Source organism: Athene noctua, chromosome 14 (assembly GCF_965140245.1).
Source record: "Athene noctua chromosome 14, bAthNoc1.hap1.1, whole genome shotgun sequence".
NCBI lineage: Eukaryota > Metazoa > Chordata > Aves > Strigiformes > Strigidae > Athene > Athene noctua.
This window is the reverse complement of record NC_134050.1, coordinates 14699352-14719338: the sequence shown is the minus strand read 5'-3', so window position 1 is coordinate 14719338 and position 19987 is coordinate 14699352. Positions and strand designations below refer to the sequence as shown.

The 19987-nt window shown below is 36.9% G+C and overlaps 1 protein-coding gene across 4 annotated transcripts in view; it reads left to right on the top strand.

Annotated features, from left to right (window-relative positions):
* Positions 1-19987, top strand: part of SOX6 (SRY-box transcription factor 6) — a 380340-nt gene that overhangs the window by 233188 nt on the left and 127165 nt on the right. For all 4 annotated transcript variants that reach the window (XM_074918734.1, XM_074918733.1, XM_074918732.1 and 1 more), the window contains one exon: positions 1653-1721. In XM_074918734.1, coding sequence (XP_074774835.1) covers positions 1653-1721 — 69 coding nt within the window. The remainder of the gene's footprint in view (positions 1-1652; positions 1722-19987) is intronic.

The following is a 19987-nucleotide window of genomic DNA, read 5'->3' as shown; positions in this document are numbered from 1 at the left end:
CTATGATAGCTGCTTGGTTCCTTTTCTGTGCAGCAGTTTGCCTTGATCCAGCCCAGACCATGTAGACTTCAATTTGTCTCATTAAGGCCATATGCAAGACTTAAAATATGTATGAATTTTGTGCTGGTCTCCCATACAAAAGTGAATTTTAACTGTAGCAGTGAAAAAAAAAAAAAAAAAAATTACAGAGTTATTTCCAGGTGATAAACTGAGAGAATAAAGAAATGACAAGCTCAATCCCTGTGTGCATGATTACAAGCTGTTAATATGTATGTAACTGCAGATTCCTTATGAGTTAGTCTGAACAGTTTGCACTAAAACTATGTGATTGTTTATTTCCAAATCGACCTTGCTACATTTCTGTAATTTTTTTTATCATAAAAACATTTTACTTAGCTTTCTCTGTTTATAACAGAGTAAGCATGCTCGGAAGATGTTGGGAAGGAGACCAGGAGCATCTTTGCCAAAACAGGAACAGTGGATTTGAGTGACCAAACTACCTTTGTCACCAACATCTTGCTGTTTTATGTGGTTCCTCTGCTTTAGATAAATATTTATAGGAGGGGAAATTGTACTTAAGAAATGAAGGTAGCAGATTTGCTGAGGCCGGGGTTTCCAGGAAACACAAATCTTGCCCTTGTTCCATCTGCTGCACAGTTACCCTTCTAAAGCAGAAGTCCAGTTCTTCCCCCAGCTCCCTGTGCCTCCTCCCCTGTTGCTGCAGAACATGTTAGCCATTGCAGGGAGTAGCTCTGCGGTCTGAGGGCAGGATCCTATTTCCCTTCTGCTCTTGCATGCTGATTTTGGATGGTTTGTGGGAATCGGGGCGGGTGGGGTGTCTGTGGCAGATTCTCTCTCGTTAGTCTCTTAGCGTTCCCTGCCCTGAACACATGGTTCTCTTCATCTATGTTAGAAAAGGGATAGAGTGAACCTTTACCCTTCAGATCCCTTACTGAATCTACCAAATGAGGGTAAGAATATCTACGTATTTCACGGGGTTGTGCTGAGGATGAGTTACTGCATCGGGTACTGCTTTTACACAGAATGAGACCCTGCTTCCTTGAGTAGTTCACAGGAAGACTTTGAGATTTACAAGAGAAGTAATGTGCTGCTCATTGTGAATGAAGTTAGAGAAGCTTGCCCTAGGAGCTTGTGCTGAATAGTGAAACATCTATAAATACTAGCTAAGGCTCCAGTTCAGCAAAGCAGGAAAATGTGTGTTTAACCTTAAGCACCTGAGTAATCCCATCCCCATTCAGCAAAGCACTTAATTTTAAGCATGTGTTTCATTCCCTTTGTAGCTAACTGTAATGCATCATAGTCAAAGATCACCACAGGCTTAAATGCTTTGTTGAATAGTGATGAGATTATTCACATGCACCCAGCTAAACCCATGTTTCTATGCTTTGCAGAGTTGAGGCCTAAGTGCTTAAAATACATATTTCTTACATGCTAACTAGAATTTATGTTACACTTAAATTTAAAATGTTTACATCACATAGAGAGATACCTCTAAAATAGCCTTAATTTTTTAAATAAATAAATGATGCTTAAAAATATAATAAAGAATAACTAATAAGATGTTTTTCACTCAGTAATATTGAAGCTTCAATATTACTGTTTTAATTTAATGGAAATTTTATTTCTAATAGATTGCAAGACAACAGCAGCAACTTCTGCAACAGCAGCACAAAATCAATCTACTGCAGCAGCAAATTCAGGTCAGTGTGTTTTATTGCTCTCTTCTGATTATACTTAAATTCCATTTATGGAGAGGGAAGGATCTAAAATAAAGCAGCCACATGCCTTACTAACAAGCCTCAGTAAAGACACTCTTTATGAAGGGTCTTTGTGTCGTAGAAAATTATTGTCAAACATCTTTTTGATGGAAAGAGCTTTTCTTTAATAAGCAGAGTCATCTTCTGAAAGTTCTGAACTATTTCTTAAATCTTGTAATTTAATTCTGAAATCTTCAATCAGTTTGACTTGTATTGTGCAAAGTAAAAGCAGTCTCATTTATTGTTTATAGAATTCCTTGCTCAACAAAGGCAAAATTGGCTTTATAAGAAGGTTAGAAGAATGTTTTCCATTTCGTTAACTGAAGCAAACATATATAGAATAGGATAATAGACCCACAGGTATATGTGTCCCACGTACCTTTGGAGTAACTGTAACTTCATGGATCTGGGAGTGTTCTGGAGGTATTCAGTTACTTGTACTCAGAACCTGGTTTAATTTTGTGCTAATATATGTGGGTAGGGAGTGACACACGACTCTATTACTTTCTCTGCTTTCCACTTTGAAAGCGTTTCCACGGGCCTGTTCTTTGATTTAAATATTTTGGTTTAGCGTGACAGATGATGGTGCTGCCAATAATTTCCTATAGACTTGGACTAACAGATTTTTTCCTTAATCAGCTGATTACCATGTTACTAGATGGCAAAACTCAAGTTTTTCCTTCCCTCATCCCAAAAGAATGCTTGTAAATGCTTTTGCAAATATTGTAATGCAGTTTTAGTTACACTTTAAGGAGTTTAATTAACATATATAAATATATTGATACCTGTGATGAGAGACACAGTTGAATGTTAAAGCACCATTATTGTCTTTGCCTATTGGAAGACTGAGTGTTCGCATTAGGTATACAGAAAGGATGGAAGAGATGTAAGAATAGTGAAAGGAAATTATACACCATCTTCTCTGTTATTTGCAAGTCTGGCTTCAGAAAACAAAGAATCATACAAAAAAAATCTTTACTTGGCATAAAAGCTAAGACTGAAACACAGCTGAGTCTGCTAAACAGAACAGTTATTTGCATGAGAAATTTCTAATTTTTAAAATTATTTTAAAAATTAGGACACAGAAAGAGAAATCATGACCGGGTAACTTTCTATTTGGAGAATGTGGGTATGTTTCACTGGAAAGTATCCTGCTCTGTAGTAAAAAGTTCAAAGGTACTGCATGTTTCAGTTCACTCAATACTTTCCAGTAGCTTTACCCTCCCACTGACTCTGGGGAAATGAGGTCTTAGAATAGGTTGCAGGGTTGTTTTCTTGTTCACTCCCAATTTTCCTCATACACAGTGCTGAACCCTCCACAAGTTTTCTTTCCCATCCTTTCCTAGGTGTATATGCAAAGGAGTGTTTTGATGATTGTTCTGTTCATGTGAGCTAAATTATTTCTCGGTGATCCTTCCCTGTATTTGTTTCAAAATTCTTGCCAATATAAGCGACTCAAATTCCATAGCTCCTCATAGTTTGACCTCTTTATTTATCTTTATATTTACTTGAATCTAATCAGTGCATTTGGGGCAGTGAGGACTGTTTTCTTTCCCAGCTTGGTAGAGGGCATCTCATTGCCCAAGGAACATTGTTGACTCCAGTATGAGCCACTAGGCATGTTGGGCACATGCCATCTCAAACATACATTGATCTTTTGAGGAGGTTACTAAAAAAAAGTTTGTTAAAAGATTGTTTCCTAAGCTAAAGAGCAGCTTACATGGTCCATTTGCTTGTGAGCCAGGTGGTTCTTCTTTGTTTATTTGTTCTTTCTTAGTTCTGTGGCAGGTTTGCTAGCCAGGAGTTGCCTGGGAGATAAGTTAGTTGCTAAGCTGCCCCTGCAGTTCCTAATCGGTTTGTGGCTATTGAATTGATTGAGTGTTGCAGGTTGTGGAGACCTTAAGGGCCATAGGTGGGATGGAGGTAAAGCAGGAGGCAGGCAAGAGATGCAGTGCTGTGCCAGTTCTCCTAGGTCCCCTCTCGGCATCTTCCCAGGAAACCTCCATTCCAATGCGGAAGTCGCACTGGTGACTCTGGGTGGAATTCACCATACCAAAAGCAGATAACTGCAGTGTAGACTCTGTCTCAATTAATTATCCATATTGTTTTTATAGTGAACAGAGACAAACAGACTGAATAGTTTTAGGATGCAATTCATCTTGTCCTAAAGTAGACATTTAAAATATGTCAGATTAATTGTTCCCTAAAATGGCTGTTTCTCTCCATTAGCTGTAAAGGATACGCATGCCGATGCCTGTAGCGTAGAGATCTGAAGTGAGATGAGGTGAATCATGCTCTCTGTGGCTTGAGGAGAAAAAACAATTTTCTAATAAACATTTACATTCTCAGTTTAGTTTCTGAGCATGGTAGAATTTGGAACTGCATCCCCAATAACTTACTTGATTTTATTTAGAAGACGCATTTGTTTAAAGACACTCTCGAGCAACCATTTTCAGGAAACAGCAATTACTTACATTAAATGGTGTGGATTTTTATCTATACTTTGTGTGCATGGAAAAACAATAGTACTCTTCCCTGACACTCCTCTTTAGAAGAGATTACAAAATATAAGAAGCACAGGTGCCAGTTCCATCTGGGTATGGGCCTATTCATGGCACAGCTACTTGAAATAAGTACAGTATGTTCTCCAGAATGCAGGAGTGGGGCACTGCTGATGCAATGCTTTCATCACGAGACACACAGTGTACCGCTGTCATCTTCTGAAGTATAGTGTTAATTCTTAAACAATGATTTCTGTGAATAAGTGCATCCAATTTATTTAACCATTTAAACAATTAGAAATTACTTTAGGTGGGGCTTACAAGATTTCTGTCAATGACATATAAAAGTGAAAATAATCCATATTAAATAAAACACATCTTTCCCTGGACACCTACTGGGTTAATTTACTGAGAATTGTCATTATTTGGTATGAAATTTATCATTTTAACACCTTATTTCATTTAGTTGTTTGTTTTGGTTTGTTTTGTTTCTAAGACCATTTACTGGAGCACCTTACTCCAGACTTGTTATACATCTAAAACTTTGTCAACAATCTGAGCAAAGAGGACATTAGATAAGCTTAGCATATGAAAACTACATAGGTATTTCAAGAGTACTGAGGTCATTAAATGTTCTGCATCATCATCTCATGTTTAAAGTGAAGCTAACGTTACTTTTAGGGTGTGCATGTTGGGGAAAGCCGTTTTGTTTGTTCACTAAATGGAGTGGGAATCTGGAGTTCTCAGTTCTGTCTCTGAGACAAATAAAATGCAAATAAATTAAATAAATGCAGTGTATTATTACTTTTCAGCTCAAATGTTCATAAGCACTCTTCTACAGAGGAGTCCGTAGAGATGGGAGGAAATCTAGTATGCCAAATAAAGTTCTCTGTTCAGCAAAGCTGAGCAGAGAAATCATTACTTTTGGTGGAAAGAAAGTTGAGAAAATACAGTAGGGCAAGTAAGACTTCATAAATCAGTCTCCAGGTTAATTCATATTTTTTAGAAGAACTTTATTTTTTGTTTAATAAAAAGTATTCATTAAACAGAAGGGACAGAATGAGACTATTTCAAGGACATCTCTTTGCCTGTGCTGTGAAAGTGAAAACCTCTAGGGCTAAGGGAAAAAGCTGTTTCAAGGAGGAATTTGGAGGTACATCATGAAGATGAGACTACATTGGGAGAAGGGAAGGCTTGCATCTCTAGAGCAGTTCCGACCTTGAGAACCACTTGAGACCCTGAAATCATTGCCTTGTTGCCAGGATTCAGTCCTTTCAGAAAGAGGCTTTGGGACTGCTTCTGACCCCACCTTGTCCAGATGAGGAAGGGGGTTGGATCCCACTGGTGCTTACAGTATGTTGCTCCAGGATTTCCCTCCAGGGGCTGGGTGGTATGTGGATTTAAGTGATAAAACTTCGAGGACTTCTCTACTCTGGTGGGCAGGCATTGTTAGTTAGGGCACGTTCTAAATTGTGGCTGAAATCTTTAAAAGGGACACTGGTTGTTGAGCTTTTTTTTGCAAAAACTTGTGATAGGTATTACAGTGACAGCTGATCCAGACTGTTTTCCTCCACTTCCCTTCACCTTATTCCTCTGTACTATGCTCAATGCCATTGCACAGCATTTCATTTTCTGTTTGAATCACTATGATTTCCATTGCATAGAAAAACTGACTTCCTCTGGTCTCATAAGTATTCTGTTTTAATTCAGCCACTAGATGTTATTTTAATAGTAATTTTTTTTATAATCTATACATTCATGCTGTTGTAGTTTCATATTAAAGTTCTTGCATTTTCTGTTTCAGTCAAAAAGAGTGAACATGATTACTGTGATAGTAAACAAACAAAAGAATAGTAACATAAAAATTGCAACTATTTGAACTGTCCTTGAATAAGAATCATTTGAATCATACTTAAAACTTAAGAGGCTGAACCAATGAGTCTCTCTTCTTATCCATGATTAACTACTGACAATTCAGGTACCTGGTGAGCTGAATAAGGACTATCTCTTTATGTGAAGTACATGTCTAAAGATCAGGAATAATTACATTCCACATTAGCCTTCATAGCCTCCCTGACCTGGTTAATTAATTTTTTGCTAGGATAATAATAGTAGAAATAGATTTAAAGATATGCTTCATCATTAAGTATGTAACTGACCTCCAATTTTAAGATCCAAACCTTTCATTTATTGCCTTTTGGAGACAGGTTAAAGCTCCTTGCAGTGAGCTTGCTGAAAATGCACAAGCTGGTTTCTAGTTATTGTCAGTTCAGTTACTCTCTCTGAGGTTGTCTGTCTTTGTAAACTGTATTTAGCATTGACAAGCAAAAAGCAATTGCAGTGCTACTGTTCTGGCACTAGGGAATATTCTCCCCCACCTTTTTTCTTTTCTCTTTTTTTTTTTTTTGTTTTTTTTTTTTTTGTTATTGATTATGAAACTGATCCCCTTCCAGCAAGCTCTGAACAGGACCAAATAAAGCCATTGAAAGCAATTTGATACTTCTATTGGCAGGGTACGCAGATCAGATACTCCCTTGAAAGAGAGCGAGAGTTATAAACAAAGCTTAGAAGTCTACGAATAGCCCCCAGCTTCAGCAAACCCTTAAAATATTTTGTAATTGTATCTTCAATCATGTATTAGCCAGGAAAAACAGACCTTTTTTGCCTTTATATTTCACTGCTGTATGCTGTTTTTAATTGCCCACAGGCACACTGTTGTGATCTTCTTTGGAAGTTTAAAACCAGGATAAAAATGCAAATCTACTTATTTCTTTTATCTAATCTAATTAACTTTTACAAGTAATGATAGATGCACTGTAGCCTGCATCAAACATTTTAATAATGATGTTTCTGGATTAAAGAATAGGTAAAACTACTGTAATTTATAAGCAGTCAAGATTATGGCAGTAGAAAATGTAAATTATCGTGGTGGTTTAATAAACTATAGCTGGAGTTTATTAATTTACAGTAGAAAGGTTACATATCCCTTAAATTCTAGTTTTCTTATGAATCAGTTCCCAGCTGTCATTGGTATCTTTTTTCTTTTTCTTTTTTTTAAAGAGTTTAATATTAAATAAATCTATGTCTAACTCCCTTCTGCAGTGCAGTTGTGTGCACATGGAAGAGAGAAATGCTGTTATGTGCCTGTAACTTGTAGCTGGCTGCTAAATGATTGATTCAAATTCATGGGGCTCTGCTGTAGGCATGGCATCACAGCTTCTGTCCAGCTCATAACTTGCTTAGTGAAAATGGAAACTGATCCAATGGGAGAAAGACAAATAGCTAAACATCAAAGTCAAAAGTTTCATATTTTATTTATTATTACATAGTGGCTTATTAATGAGTTCTAAAGTCCTTATTTGATAATTACTCAAGCAAAAGGTCTATTACAGGCCAGCTTTTTCCAACAAAAGCCATCTCGTGGCTGACTGGCTTGGAATTTTCTGTCAGCTGTGTGGAAAGAGAAGTGATGTGGTATCCTTACCTTCTCCAAGCAGGCCATGCTGTAATAAATACTCCAGCAATGCTCCCTATCCTTTATTCATCCTCTTCCATACTAAAAATGCTTTGGCATGACAGCTTGGTGGTGGCTTAAGCAAAAGACACACTGTGCTAAAGGTTCACCCCTCCTATGCTACTCCTAAGCTTCTGGTCTTGCACCTTGGTCCCCCATTTTGCAAGGATCCTACTGGCTGCTCTGCCCCTGAGGCCCCCAGCCCCTGGAAACAAGATGTATGCTGCCAAAGCAGAAATCAGTTCTGGATTTGACTCTTAACACAATACTTAAAACTGTATGCAGTGTTGAGGTGGGGGGTTGGGTTTTAAAAAATTTTTACTATGACCTTCTAAGAGTTAAATTAGCTGTCTTGCAGTTTTCTAATTCACTATATGTTTTTTTTTTTCTTTTAAATAGCTTTATTTCGCCTACCCGAGTCTAAACAAATTGTATTTAATGCAAAAATTAAGCCTTGTGTATCTCTTTCATATGACTTCTCTAATTATAGAGCAGTAAATGGTAGAATAGCATATGTTAGCAACATGAGCAGCAGTCTATGAAATGAGCTACAAGTTAATAAAATGATCTTGTGGCGGTGTTGGCCAAATGTTAGCACACATGTTTCGGAAAGTGGTATTTCAACAGACTTGAAGAATAGGACTTTGGCACACGAGTGCCGAACATGATCTGATGTGTGGAAATTAGTTAAACCAAAGTAAATGTCATTGTTTCTCAGGCTCATGTTGGTGCAGAAAATGATAGTAGCTGCCCTCCCACTTTTTCTCTCCCACGTGTGTTTTAAAATTGGAAATGAAAGCACAGGCACCCATACGCCCCAGTTCAAGTACTGTTGCTTCCTTTGCTCTGGGTGTGCTGCATTGCAATCTCGCCAGTGGTTTAAGAGCTTGTTCTCAGCTATGCCTCTGTCAAAGCCAGGGGCTAAAATCTCATTGACTCTATTGAGCCCAAACACTCGTTCTACAGTTTTTGCTTACAGAAGGGCCTCAGATTTGAGCCCTGTTAATTTAGGGGCAGATTATAACCAGCTCCTGAATAACAGCAGAGGATCAAGCAAATGTTTGCTACCCACCTGTACTGCTGCCCAGGGGTCACTCTCAGCTGGTGGTCTGCCCGTTTGAACCACGCGTGGAGTGACATGCTGGGGACCCCTCAGTGTTTGCTGATCCGGACACCCTGGTCTTGCTCCCAGATTGTGTGGCAGAGATTATGTCCCTCTGAACCTCTCTGGTGCTGTTCCCCTGGTAGGACGGGTCTGCATCACCCCCTCTGTCAGTCTGCATAATGTAATCTTTGCAATATTGCAATATTTGCAATAATGCCATAATAATGCACTATTTGCTTCAGCACAGAAAACCGGCTTCCTTTCTAAGCAGCATGCACACACACAAGAATGGATAACTGGGAGTGGAAGCTGGGCCAACTGGCAGCCTACCAAGAGGGCTGATCCTGGAAGTCTTAATTGCTTGAGTAATACTTGCATAGCCAGTATTTGATGACTTGTGTTTCTATGTGTTACTCACAGAAGTAGGCTCTGCAGAACTGGGCACCTCAGATGAGGAAGGACTTAGAATATTAGTATGGTGGTTGGAATATCAAAGATATGAGGCAGGGGTTTTAGGGGATGTAATTTGTTTTCTTAGACAAATAGATGTAGTTGGAAAAAATAGGCAACCTTTTGGGCTCGCTGTCTCTTTTTAGGTCTTACATCAGTGTAACATTGAAACATATCCTAGAACTGATAGACGCTGCCTAAGATACTGGCCTTTCTTTTCTAATTAGTTACTTCTTCAGTGATGATTTTTGTGGTTGACAACCATGTGACAGCCAAGAGGGAAAACAATCAGGATTTGCATTACTTTTTTTTACACCCCCCCAACTATTTGACATACTCATCAGGAGATAGTAAATAAAGAAAATAGGTAATAAATTTTAGTATTGAAATGACTTGATTTATGGAGATATACAGATATACCGGCAAGACTGGAATGTGATGATATCAGAGGTCAAAATATCTGTCTGCTGAAGCAGGTATTTGGAGGAAAATGATGAAGTACAGCCCCACATAAAAAGGCCAAAAGCATTTAGCAAATAAATTCTAAAGTACTTTTTGAAATCACACAGTAAAATCTTAAATTTACCAGATGGACTAAATCCTGACCTAAGGAATCAAAATGGGTTTTAGTTGTAATTGTGGGAATGCTCTAGAATGCAAGTGTATTACTGAGTCAATTTCAGCATAAAAACTTGTTTTAAATATATTTAATATGATGATAGCAAGAAAGAAGTAAATTCATTGCTCTCTGAATGCATTCAGGAATTATGAATTCACATAAAGATAGTAGTATGTGCAAACTGGTAAGTGAGCAAGCCCAATGCTGTTTAATATTTGGTATACGTCTGATGGCATATATGTAAAAGTAAAGTGAATGAATATTTCTAATATTTGCTGTCTTATGCAACCGGCTAATCGAGACATTTGCAAAAATGTCAAAGCATAGGTCTCAAGGAAAGGTGAATGGTCTTACCTGGAATTTACCTATCTAAATTTAAAGTCATTAAAATAAGGAAAAGTTGGTTTATGACTGCAATTTGCACCATATTTCCTTTTGTCTCTTACATCAGAACACCTCTCCCTAAATAATTAGATAATATAATGGATTGTGTTGTATGTGAAACTTTTTCTTGTTTGAAAGAACTAGTCTTTTATATAAATCATGTATATATCATCTTCAGCAAGTTGGGAATTTGCACAGCTTGGGTAAATTATGTCTATATTGAGAATCTAAGAAGTTACACAGTGTGCATTCCATACTTGAGGGATGGGAAATAAAAATTGATATACTGTGCGGCACATGATATAACACAGTTAAATATCTTTTAAATTCCAGAGGGATGCACTGACATCACCACACTTAATTCACATGCAGTAACTCCCACAAAATGTTATTAATTTTAAATTGAAGTTTGTAATCATTCAATAAAAAGAAAATAAATGATGTAAACAGTATACAATGGTGCTTTATGAAATGCTGAATTCATCTTATTCACCCACCCAAAATGACAGTATGTTAAGAAAACATTAAAGTTGTAACACCAAATAATAAAAGCAAAGAAATTCACAGTTGATGGTGAAGTGTGAAATCCATCTTGAGACACATCACTGCCCCACAGTATGGAAGAGCACTTCTGAGTTAGGGAACTTCAAAATAAAGTAATGTATGAGTCATTTTATTCTGTAAATGAGAGATTAACCAGTTGGAGGGACATATAGTTAGTTTAAAAATCTAGATCAGATCAGGGAGATAAATGTGGAGTATGGGTACTTGCTACAGGTAACAAAATAAAGTTGATAGTGTAATGTATACCTAATAGCCTAAGCACAGACTGAGATTCCTTATTTGACAAGATAATTTATTTAATATAAATCTAGAAACAAACTTTTCTCAGAGGAGGACATATGGCACTTTTTTTTTTTTTTTTTTCTCTGACAATGAGTGATTTGTATGAAGAACTCTACTATCACATTTCCAGCTTTGCCTTTTCCATCTCATTGAATTTTATTGGTGATATATTTTCAGGATACTCATCTCCTCTGTAACTGCATATCTGAGTGTCTTATAAGCTGAAGTGTATTATCCTCACAACACTCTTTTGAGGCAGAATAAAAAGCATATAGATATTTGGGGGCATCTAATTTTAGATATCTAATTTGGGTGACTGAATTAGGACTTTTGGCTCCATATATAAAGCAGTCCAGGTGCTGTGAATTACCTTCTGTTGATTAGACAACGAGGTTCCTAATTTAAGCACCTAAGTTAAATTTCCGAAGTGACTTGATCCTGTTCTTATATGAAATTTGACAGACCTAAAATCTCTGGTTTCAGAATCCATAGGGTGATTCTGTGATGTCTTGATCATCTTTTCTATCATGACTTTCTGTCAACTTATCACTTGCCTTAATTTACTCAGATGGAGCTTTTAGAGCTTTTACAGTGAATTCACTTCAGCTGGACAAAAATATTTCTTTGTTCCTCTGACTCACTGCCCGGCCTCAGATGAATACCCTTCCAGCTAGCTTGAGTCTCCCAAGTGGTCGAGCTGCTGCCCAGAAGTATAGCCATTGTCATCAGAAAGAGGCAAGTGGAGAGACTACTCTCACTGTATTTTCCCAAATCCATGTTATTTCCCTACATGTGTGGAGTAACTTCCATGGCTGTAAAACATCCTTTGAACAGTGGCTTGTTGTGGAGAGAAAATAATTTTTTTTTTCAAGAATGCCTAGATTACTTGGCAGTTCCTCACACATTTTGTAGGGCATTCAGAAGACTTGAAACAGCCATTAAATAATGTTTTTTATTTAATCAAAATGGCTGCTTTTAAATGGAGATCTTGCATGCCACATTTTAGGCCAGACTATTTTTACAGCCAAGTTATAAACCTCTGAAAAAGGGGGCTTATAATGGAAAGGTTGACACAACATTAATTTTAGTGTTGTAAAGGCAATGGTATAATTTTGGAAAAAAGCCTTTATAGCTCTGCTAAGATATTAATTACAGGAAATTACAGCATATCCTATTAAAGTATTATGTCAGTGGCATACATAGCATATAACACCTTTGCATATTCTCCCTTGTTTTCACGGTAACCTTTTGCATTTTGATCTGTAAAGAGAAGGTGGATAAAGTGGCTCAGAGTTTCTGATCATTTGTGCTCAAGGGGAGAAAACCAGCCTGGGTAATGCTTGCTTAGAAACCAATCTTCTGTTAATCAGGGATCCAATACGGATATTGAGGAATGAACCAAATTCTGCTGAACTGAAAGTCTTTGCTTTGTGACTTTTGGAGCAGGGATTTGAATTTGGACCCAATCCTTACAAAAATTACTTTTAGTCAGACTCTTTTCAGAAATGACAACTACTTTTATGACAAACCTGTTTCTAGTGATAAGGGCATACTTTTCACTTCCTTACACTTAGAGAATCATTCCTGACTCTTACAACTGCACGACAGACTCCATCTCTTCCCTTTTTGAATTCTGTTCAGTTAATTATTCAGAAATGCATCTTGTGTATACATGCTGGAGGAGAAGCTGTAGATCCCTGTTAAGTTGAACAATGTAGATGTGCATTACGTTGTACAATTTCTTACTCCTAAGAAATGGGTTATTTGTTGCATTTCTGCCACTTTTAGGATTGCATGGGCACAGTATAATAGTTACATGTTTTCTTTACAGGAATTTGTTCTTATAGGTAATTATTTGTTAATATCTAGATTTTAATATACACTCAATTGTAGCCTTTCATTACAGTCTAAGGTTGGATGTTTTTTAACTGTGGTTGCTACTTTTAACTACGATGAACTACTATAACAATAGTTTGACTGTCAGATCTTTCAGGACAAAGGGACACATCTTCATATTTGTAAAGCATGTCATATTGAGGTCATGATCCTGTTGGGCACTTTTCATTGCTATATTGACACAAATTTGCAGTGAAAAATATCAAAAATAAAAACATGCAGTGTTTTCTAAAAATATTTAAATAGTGTCCGGTGTCCTGATATCTTATCTCTTTTTCTGTTTGACAACTGTGGAGCATGCACAATTCTTTACACAAAAAAGTCATGACTGTTGTACATTCAATGAGTTTTTAACAAGATGGGAGAAAAGGCCTTCTCAAAGACCCCACTGATACACAAGTTCTTTGGACTGCTGATGTTTCCCATTAATTGCAAGGCTTTAGTTTATAACCATCAACTATATCTGGTTTTACTTATCAAATCCAGAACTGCTTTTTCTCTGCCTGCTGAGCAGGAAAAACTCCATGCTGTACCAGTTTCTTTTTACTTGGGGCTCCCAGTACCATCAGGATTAAAGCTGTCAGAACAGTCAGCCCTCTTTATTTTGTGGTTTTAAATACAAAGCGTAATATTGTTGCTTGAGAAATGGCATGCTTTCAATGTGTTAGTTAAAAATTGTGGAGTGGACAAAACAAAAAAAGATCCCTGTTAATAGCAGGCATTGAAATACTGCTTTCACCATTTTGGGGAAAGAAGATACAACTCTGCACTTTAATTTGTTTTTATTCTACACCACTAACTTGTCTTCGTTGGCTTAATCCTACACGCAAGTAAAGGAAAAACTCATGCTAAACTTAGTGAGAGTTTTGCTTCATTGAATGCAGTGCAGGGTGCCATTTCCTCAGCTGGTGGTGTTCATGTTCTCTCTACTTATGTCAGTCTAATACTAGAAGTACAGAATTAGGCCCTCTTCAAAAACAAAAAGAGCTCACGTGGAAATGACAGCATTTCATTTTTTTATTATTATTTTTTTTTTTAATTCACTGTAAAATATTCCTCTGCTCTATGTGTGCATTTATATTTGGGGATAATTGTGCCCATCCACCACAGAGAGCTGGGAGGTAGCTGATATATCATGTATGAATATGTTTGTCTTGCATGTGTTTACTTCAGTTATCACTTTGTGCAATTAATATTTTTTTGTTTTATCCATGAAAGTATAGATGCATCTTTGTGATAACACTTTGTAAAGAACTAAAATGATTTCCTCATGATATTACTTTCCTGTTTGGTTTGCTTTAATTGAGAAAAGACTCTTCCTAGGCAAGGCTACACATCTGTCATTTTATTTTCCCTGTTGTTTTACTATCAGTTGAAATATGCATACATTTCAGATGTAACTTTAGGAGGAACAGAATATACTAGTAATTTATACAATCGACACTGGTGATTATTGACCATTAAAGAGTAATAAAACATTTCCTGTGTGAAATAGTTGTAGCATCAATGGCTTTATTTCTGACAGTAAACGTTTCAGGTTTATTTCACAGACATTAATATTATTACATAAAGGTAAAAACCTGGCTACACTCTAGCAAACATTGGTCGCCTCTTAATAAACGAACGGAGTTGCAAGCAATAGAAAAAAATACTTTGAAGCAAGTCCCAGGCTCATGTGTATATTAACCAGAGCAGATGAAATGATTTATTGGGTTTTATACACAATCTGTAAAGGGTAAGCATTGCTAACAGAATGAGTGGCAGCCTCAGGGAGCTGAGTAGCCCCCAGGGACCAGCCTTTGTTCCTCTGGACTTGACAGGCATGTGTCCCTGTTAAATGAGGGCTTAATTTCTCTCATATGTGCACAATTTCCAGGCTCAACAAAGGCAGCCAGGACTGGAGCTATTTAAAAGAGCCAGCTCAGGAGGAAGCATTGCTGGAGAAAGGGGATGCTAAGGGGCTAATTACTCACCATAGTTCAGGAACGGATTTTTTTATGGTTTTTTTTTTTTTTTTTCCTAAGCAGGGTTTATTAACACAGAACTGCCACTTTCATTTTACATAAACATACATTAAGATGACAAAGGTGTTATTTCTCTTGGTGAAATAGCCTTTTTAAAGGTCCTGCTGACCAAAAATAAAATAAGTGTATTCATTTTACTTTGGGCCTGCAATGAAAATCACCTCTTAAACTCCTGGAAGCCTGAGTTTAAGAAATTTTCTGCAGTGTCTTCCTCTTCTTTCTCAGTCTTTCCTTGTCTCACATATAGTTGTAGGTGTTGTCGTCAGTGCTTACTACATTCATGTAAATATGATAGTTAATATTGTCCAGCTAAATGGTTCAGCATATGTAAAGCATATTACTATTTACTTAATTACATGTGTAGTGTGGTATGCTTTTTATAAGCCTCTCACTACATACTTAAATACGTGTTTAGACCCAGCAGACCTTTATGGTCCCTTTCAAGTAGTCCAGTGACATTCTTTCACACAAGAAGTAGGACTTTCCCCCCTCTTTTCTAATGTGTGGCTTGAGTCACTCCTGTTTTAGTGGCAGTTGGCATTTTCTGCAGATAATAGGCCAGTGATTTCATAGAGTGATGTAATTTATTTTTTTTTTAAGTGTGGAAAATACAGTTGTTTTCTTTGGACAACATTGCCAAACTTTGTTGTTACCTTGAAAGAAAGATGAGCCGCTACAGTGCAACAGGTTTGGAAATGTTTTGGTCACGGCTAGCAATCCACTTTGTCAAGAAATACTATGTGGTTTCAGTCTTATTTCCTACTCCGAAACAAACAGGAAACTTTCTTGTGAAACAGGCAGCCCAGTTGATTCTTCTCGATCAGAACATTCTGATCCTCTTAATCAGAACCCAAACAGGTGGAAAAAAATGTTCTCCCATTGCTCTGTGAGACAACAGTAGCAACTATGGGGCGACCTCAGTAGAAGCAGCTTGCTTTTTGGATCAAGATGAGCCTCTGAATATTAAAGGGATAAAATTGGAACTGGAGAATCTAATGGAGTGCTGTATCCAACATTACATAGAGAGTTTGTACAGGTAATATTAGACGTTACCCCTTTGGCATAGGTCCTGTGAAATCTTTGTGAGATTACTCACTGTCTAGTGTTACAGATGATTTTTTGAATTGGATCCTTCATACATGTTTTATGGCTGTGGGGGGTTGTTTTGTTTGTTTGTTTTTAATAATAGTGTTGCAGTTGATATTCAGGCATTTTCAAATCAAAACTGAACCAACCAAGCAAATTTGGCTGTTTTCTTCATCAAGTTATACATTTAGCTTTGGAAGCAAGACTTAATCTTTCCAAGTCTAGGATGGTAAACTAAGGAATGTTTTGTCTTTCCTTGCATGGTTCCTTTCTCTGTAATTTTTGTATGATAAATTTATTTTAAATTTTTACTTCAAGCTGCTACCTATAGGAACATTATATTATTATTATTATTATTATTATATTTCCAATATATTGATTACAATTATCAGAATTGTTTTAGAAATTTCAGGTGACTTTTATAGTCTTTCAGGTCTACATTTAAAAGAATGAAATTCAAAAAATATTAGAAATATTTTTTAAAAAATTCAGTATTTCTGATCCATTTCATAATCTAGGCAACAGAAATAGGTATCCTCGTTGAATTAACAGAGTAAATAATCAGGTTTTATTCTTTGAGCTTCCATTATACATGTAGGAAGGTGAATGTACAAACTACTTGTTGCAGAATGATAAGAATGAAACTATTTGCAAACTTTTAGATGCTTTAAATCATCCCTGAGTCGACAGTGCTCTAGCAGTATGAGGAATTAAAGATTTTAGAGGTACTATTTTAAATGAGAAATATCCATTCTTTCTTTCTGAGAAGAATGGAATGGACAATGGATCATTGTAATAGGATGTAGGACTCTTAGTTTATCTACTCTTTCCTTTCAAAGCTTTGCTTTTTCACTCTGAAGAAGGGAGTCATAGTAATAGGAAGGAGTGCAAAGCTTCCTTATGATTTGTTAGCAGGGTTTTTTTTTTTAAGTCATTATTAAGTAAATAAACTTATGTTTCTTTTCACTTAATAAGGGAATTCTGATTGGACAGAAGGCACAAACCTGACTCAGATCCTACTTACCTCTGTGCAAAACAGGAATAACTCCACAGAATAGAAAGAGTACATCTGCCTTCATCCTGGTAATAGATTTACAGCCTTCAAGGCTTAGAATCACCCATTTATTTCCTTTCTCCCTAGAGATGACAAAGTATATAACACTTGATGAACTGCAGCTTCCAGGAACATTCAGATGTTAATGCTACAAAGGCCTATATTGCGGGTTGAAATCTTGCCTGGATTAAAAGTCTGTTTTGGATGAAGTTAAGGAGCTACATATATGCAGGGGCATTTGGTACTGTTATAAGGCCCAGGGAAAATGGTTTAACCTGGATTCCATGCAGATTCCGACTAAGCCTTTCTCTAAAGATTTGTTTCCATTTTCTGGAGGAGGAGGGGTTCCTTACCAAGAGACTTTCTTTCCATCTGATTAAGAGAAAGCACCTCCCAATCAGAAAGGAAGGTCCCACACAGATTATCTTCTTGTCAGGCTATGACAGGACCCAGATTTCACTGAGGCTTTTGTGAAGAGCCGTGGAGAGTATTAAAGCCATGGCTCCACAGTACTTAGCTTTTTTTACAATAGAAAAAAAAGAAGATGAACTGATGCTTACTGTTTCCAGCTAAGAATGAACTTTTATTCCTTTGTTGCATTGTTGTCTGGTTACCAGAATGAAATGTTAATCATGTATAAGTAGCGTATCAGTCTACCAAAGAAAGAAAGAATAATCAACACTTCTCTCTCACATTCTTGCTACCTGAACGCTTTGACTCAGCGTTACACTTCTCCCCACTTCTTAAATCTTTTTCTGTATTTACAAACAACTGCCTTTGTCTTGTGGTTTATTACTATTTGGCAGTTTACATTCGTAAAATGGTAGTAATGAATGCAAATTTCAGAGTCAACCTGCCTGTTTGTTTCCTATATTTGTCATAGCATTTAGTGTTAAAAAAAATAAAACAACCTCTAAAGGCAAAATTTTTTACCCTGATTTCCTAAGGAAAGGACTTTTAAATAACTGTGCTGCCAGTCTGTCTATCGGAGTTCCACCTGAATAGGTTTTGGACACGTTAGGTAATTAGGTAACCACATCTGAGATATAGGAAGAAGCCTAAAAGCTCTTGCATTCATTTAAGTCTTATGAAAGTTAGTGGCCCTGATAAACCCTTTTAGGTTGTCCTGGAAGTAAAGACATTATTCTAAGCTCTCCCCATATTAGAACTTGAAGAATGTCCTCAGGAAAGATGTTAAAATGCCCTAATTTCATGAAAATTTTGATCTGAACTTATATTTAATAGACAGCAGAGAAGCAAAACCCTGAGTTTGCATCTCATGCAAAAACCATGGAAAACAAGAATTCATAAACTGCATTGCTTACCAAACTACTTGCTCTGGATATGCACACACTTCCCATGGAAACAGAGCCTTGGGTACTGACCAAAATACTGTCATTTTTCCTTCTTGCAGAGGGTCTGCACATGTCAGGGAAAATAAAATGGAAAATATTTTATTTGTGGTGATATATTTCATCTTACCCTACATACTTTCTACAGTTTCACCAGTTAGAATTTTATCTGATGTGTCAATGATTTGCTTTGAATATGCTGCACAATTTGAAAGAAGATCTTACTGGGAGACTTTACTCTGAAGAGACAGGCAATCTGTCACCTGCTGTAGTTCTCAGGTTCTTCCCTTTGTTATGTTTGCACTGTTGAGACTTAATTAAAATGTTTTCCATTTTGTGCACACGAAGTTTTGTGAAACTAATGCTTTCTGAACTTCTGGTGGCAATACTATGAATTTGTTGATGATAGTCTTATCTAAATTAAATTTATGGAACCCACTAAAACATTTAAGGTTTAGATGCATTGTAGACTTAAATCATACTTTTTGAAAATAAATTTCACCTCATTTATTCCTTTTCATATTGCTCTGGGTGTTCTAACCAATATACCAGCAACAGAAGTGCTTTTATTTCATTAGGGTATCACTAAAGTAAGGGGGTTTGAGAGAGATCTGTAGCCTCCACATTTAATCCATAAATTTAAAATTATTTTTTCAGTTATTCACAGCTAGAAACAATCAACCTCAGAATATACTGAGCTATTTTTGTGTACCTTAGAAAAGAGGTAGAACCTGGTCTGGACAAAGTCTGGCACTTTGTCAAGTACTTCACTATTAATTTTTATCTCTGTTTCATAATTTTCTCCTGACAGTTTGTACCTTTTTTTTTTTTTTTTTTTTTTTCCCAATGTGGTCATTGATAGGTTTATGATCAATCCTGCTTCTGATGTAAAAGGCCTCCTAGTTGTATAACTACATCACTACTCATAACGACTCGCCTGCCTTCACTGGTCTTGCTACTAGCAAAGATGGGCAAACTTCCTAACCAGAAGTATTAGAGGAGAAAAGTGGTGTATTTGAGGAATGACCAGAGAATCTATCTTTTGTTTTTGTGATGCTTAAAGGGACACAACATCATGAAAGGATCTTAGAAACTATGTTGTAAACCCCAGAGGAAGCCACTTATTTGCTGCTTCTCTTGGGCTATTGGTTCTAGACTCTCTCTTGTTGGCTGAGTTTATGTGCTTCCCATGTGCCTAATCCGCAAGTGGCTCCCACAGCCTGATGGTGCTGTTTTCCCCCAAGGGCAATAAGTTAGTGTACACCATGGCCTCCATCCTGCTCAGCTCTTTGGGCTTCTCTTGGAAGGAAAACGTGGATGTGAGAGGAGTGGAGCAGAGCCCAGTCTCCTCCTGACATGGGATCCCGGCTTAGTTTGG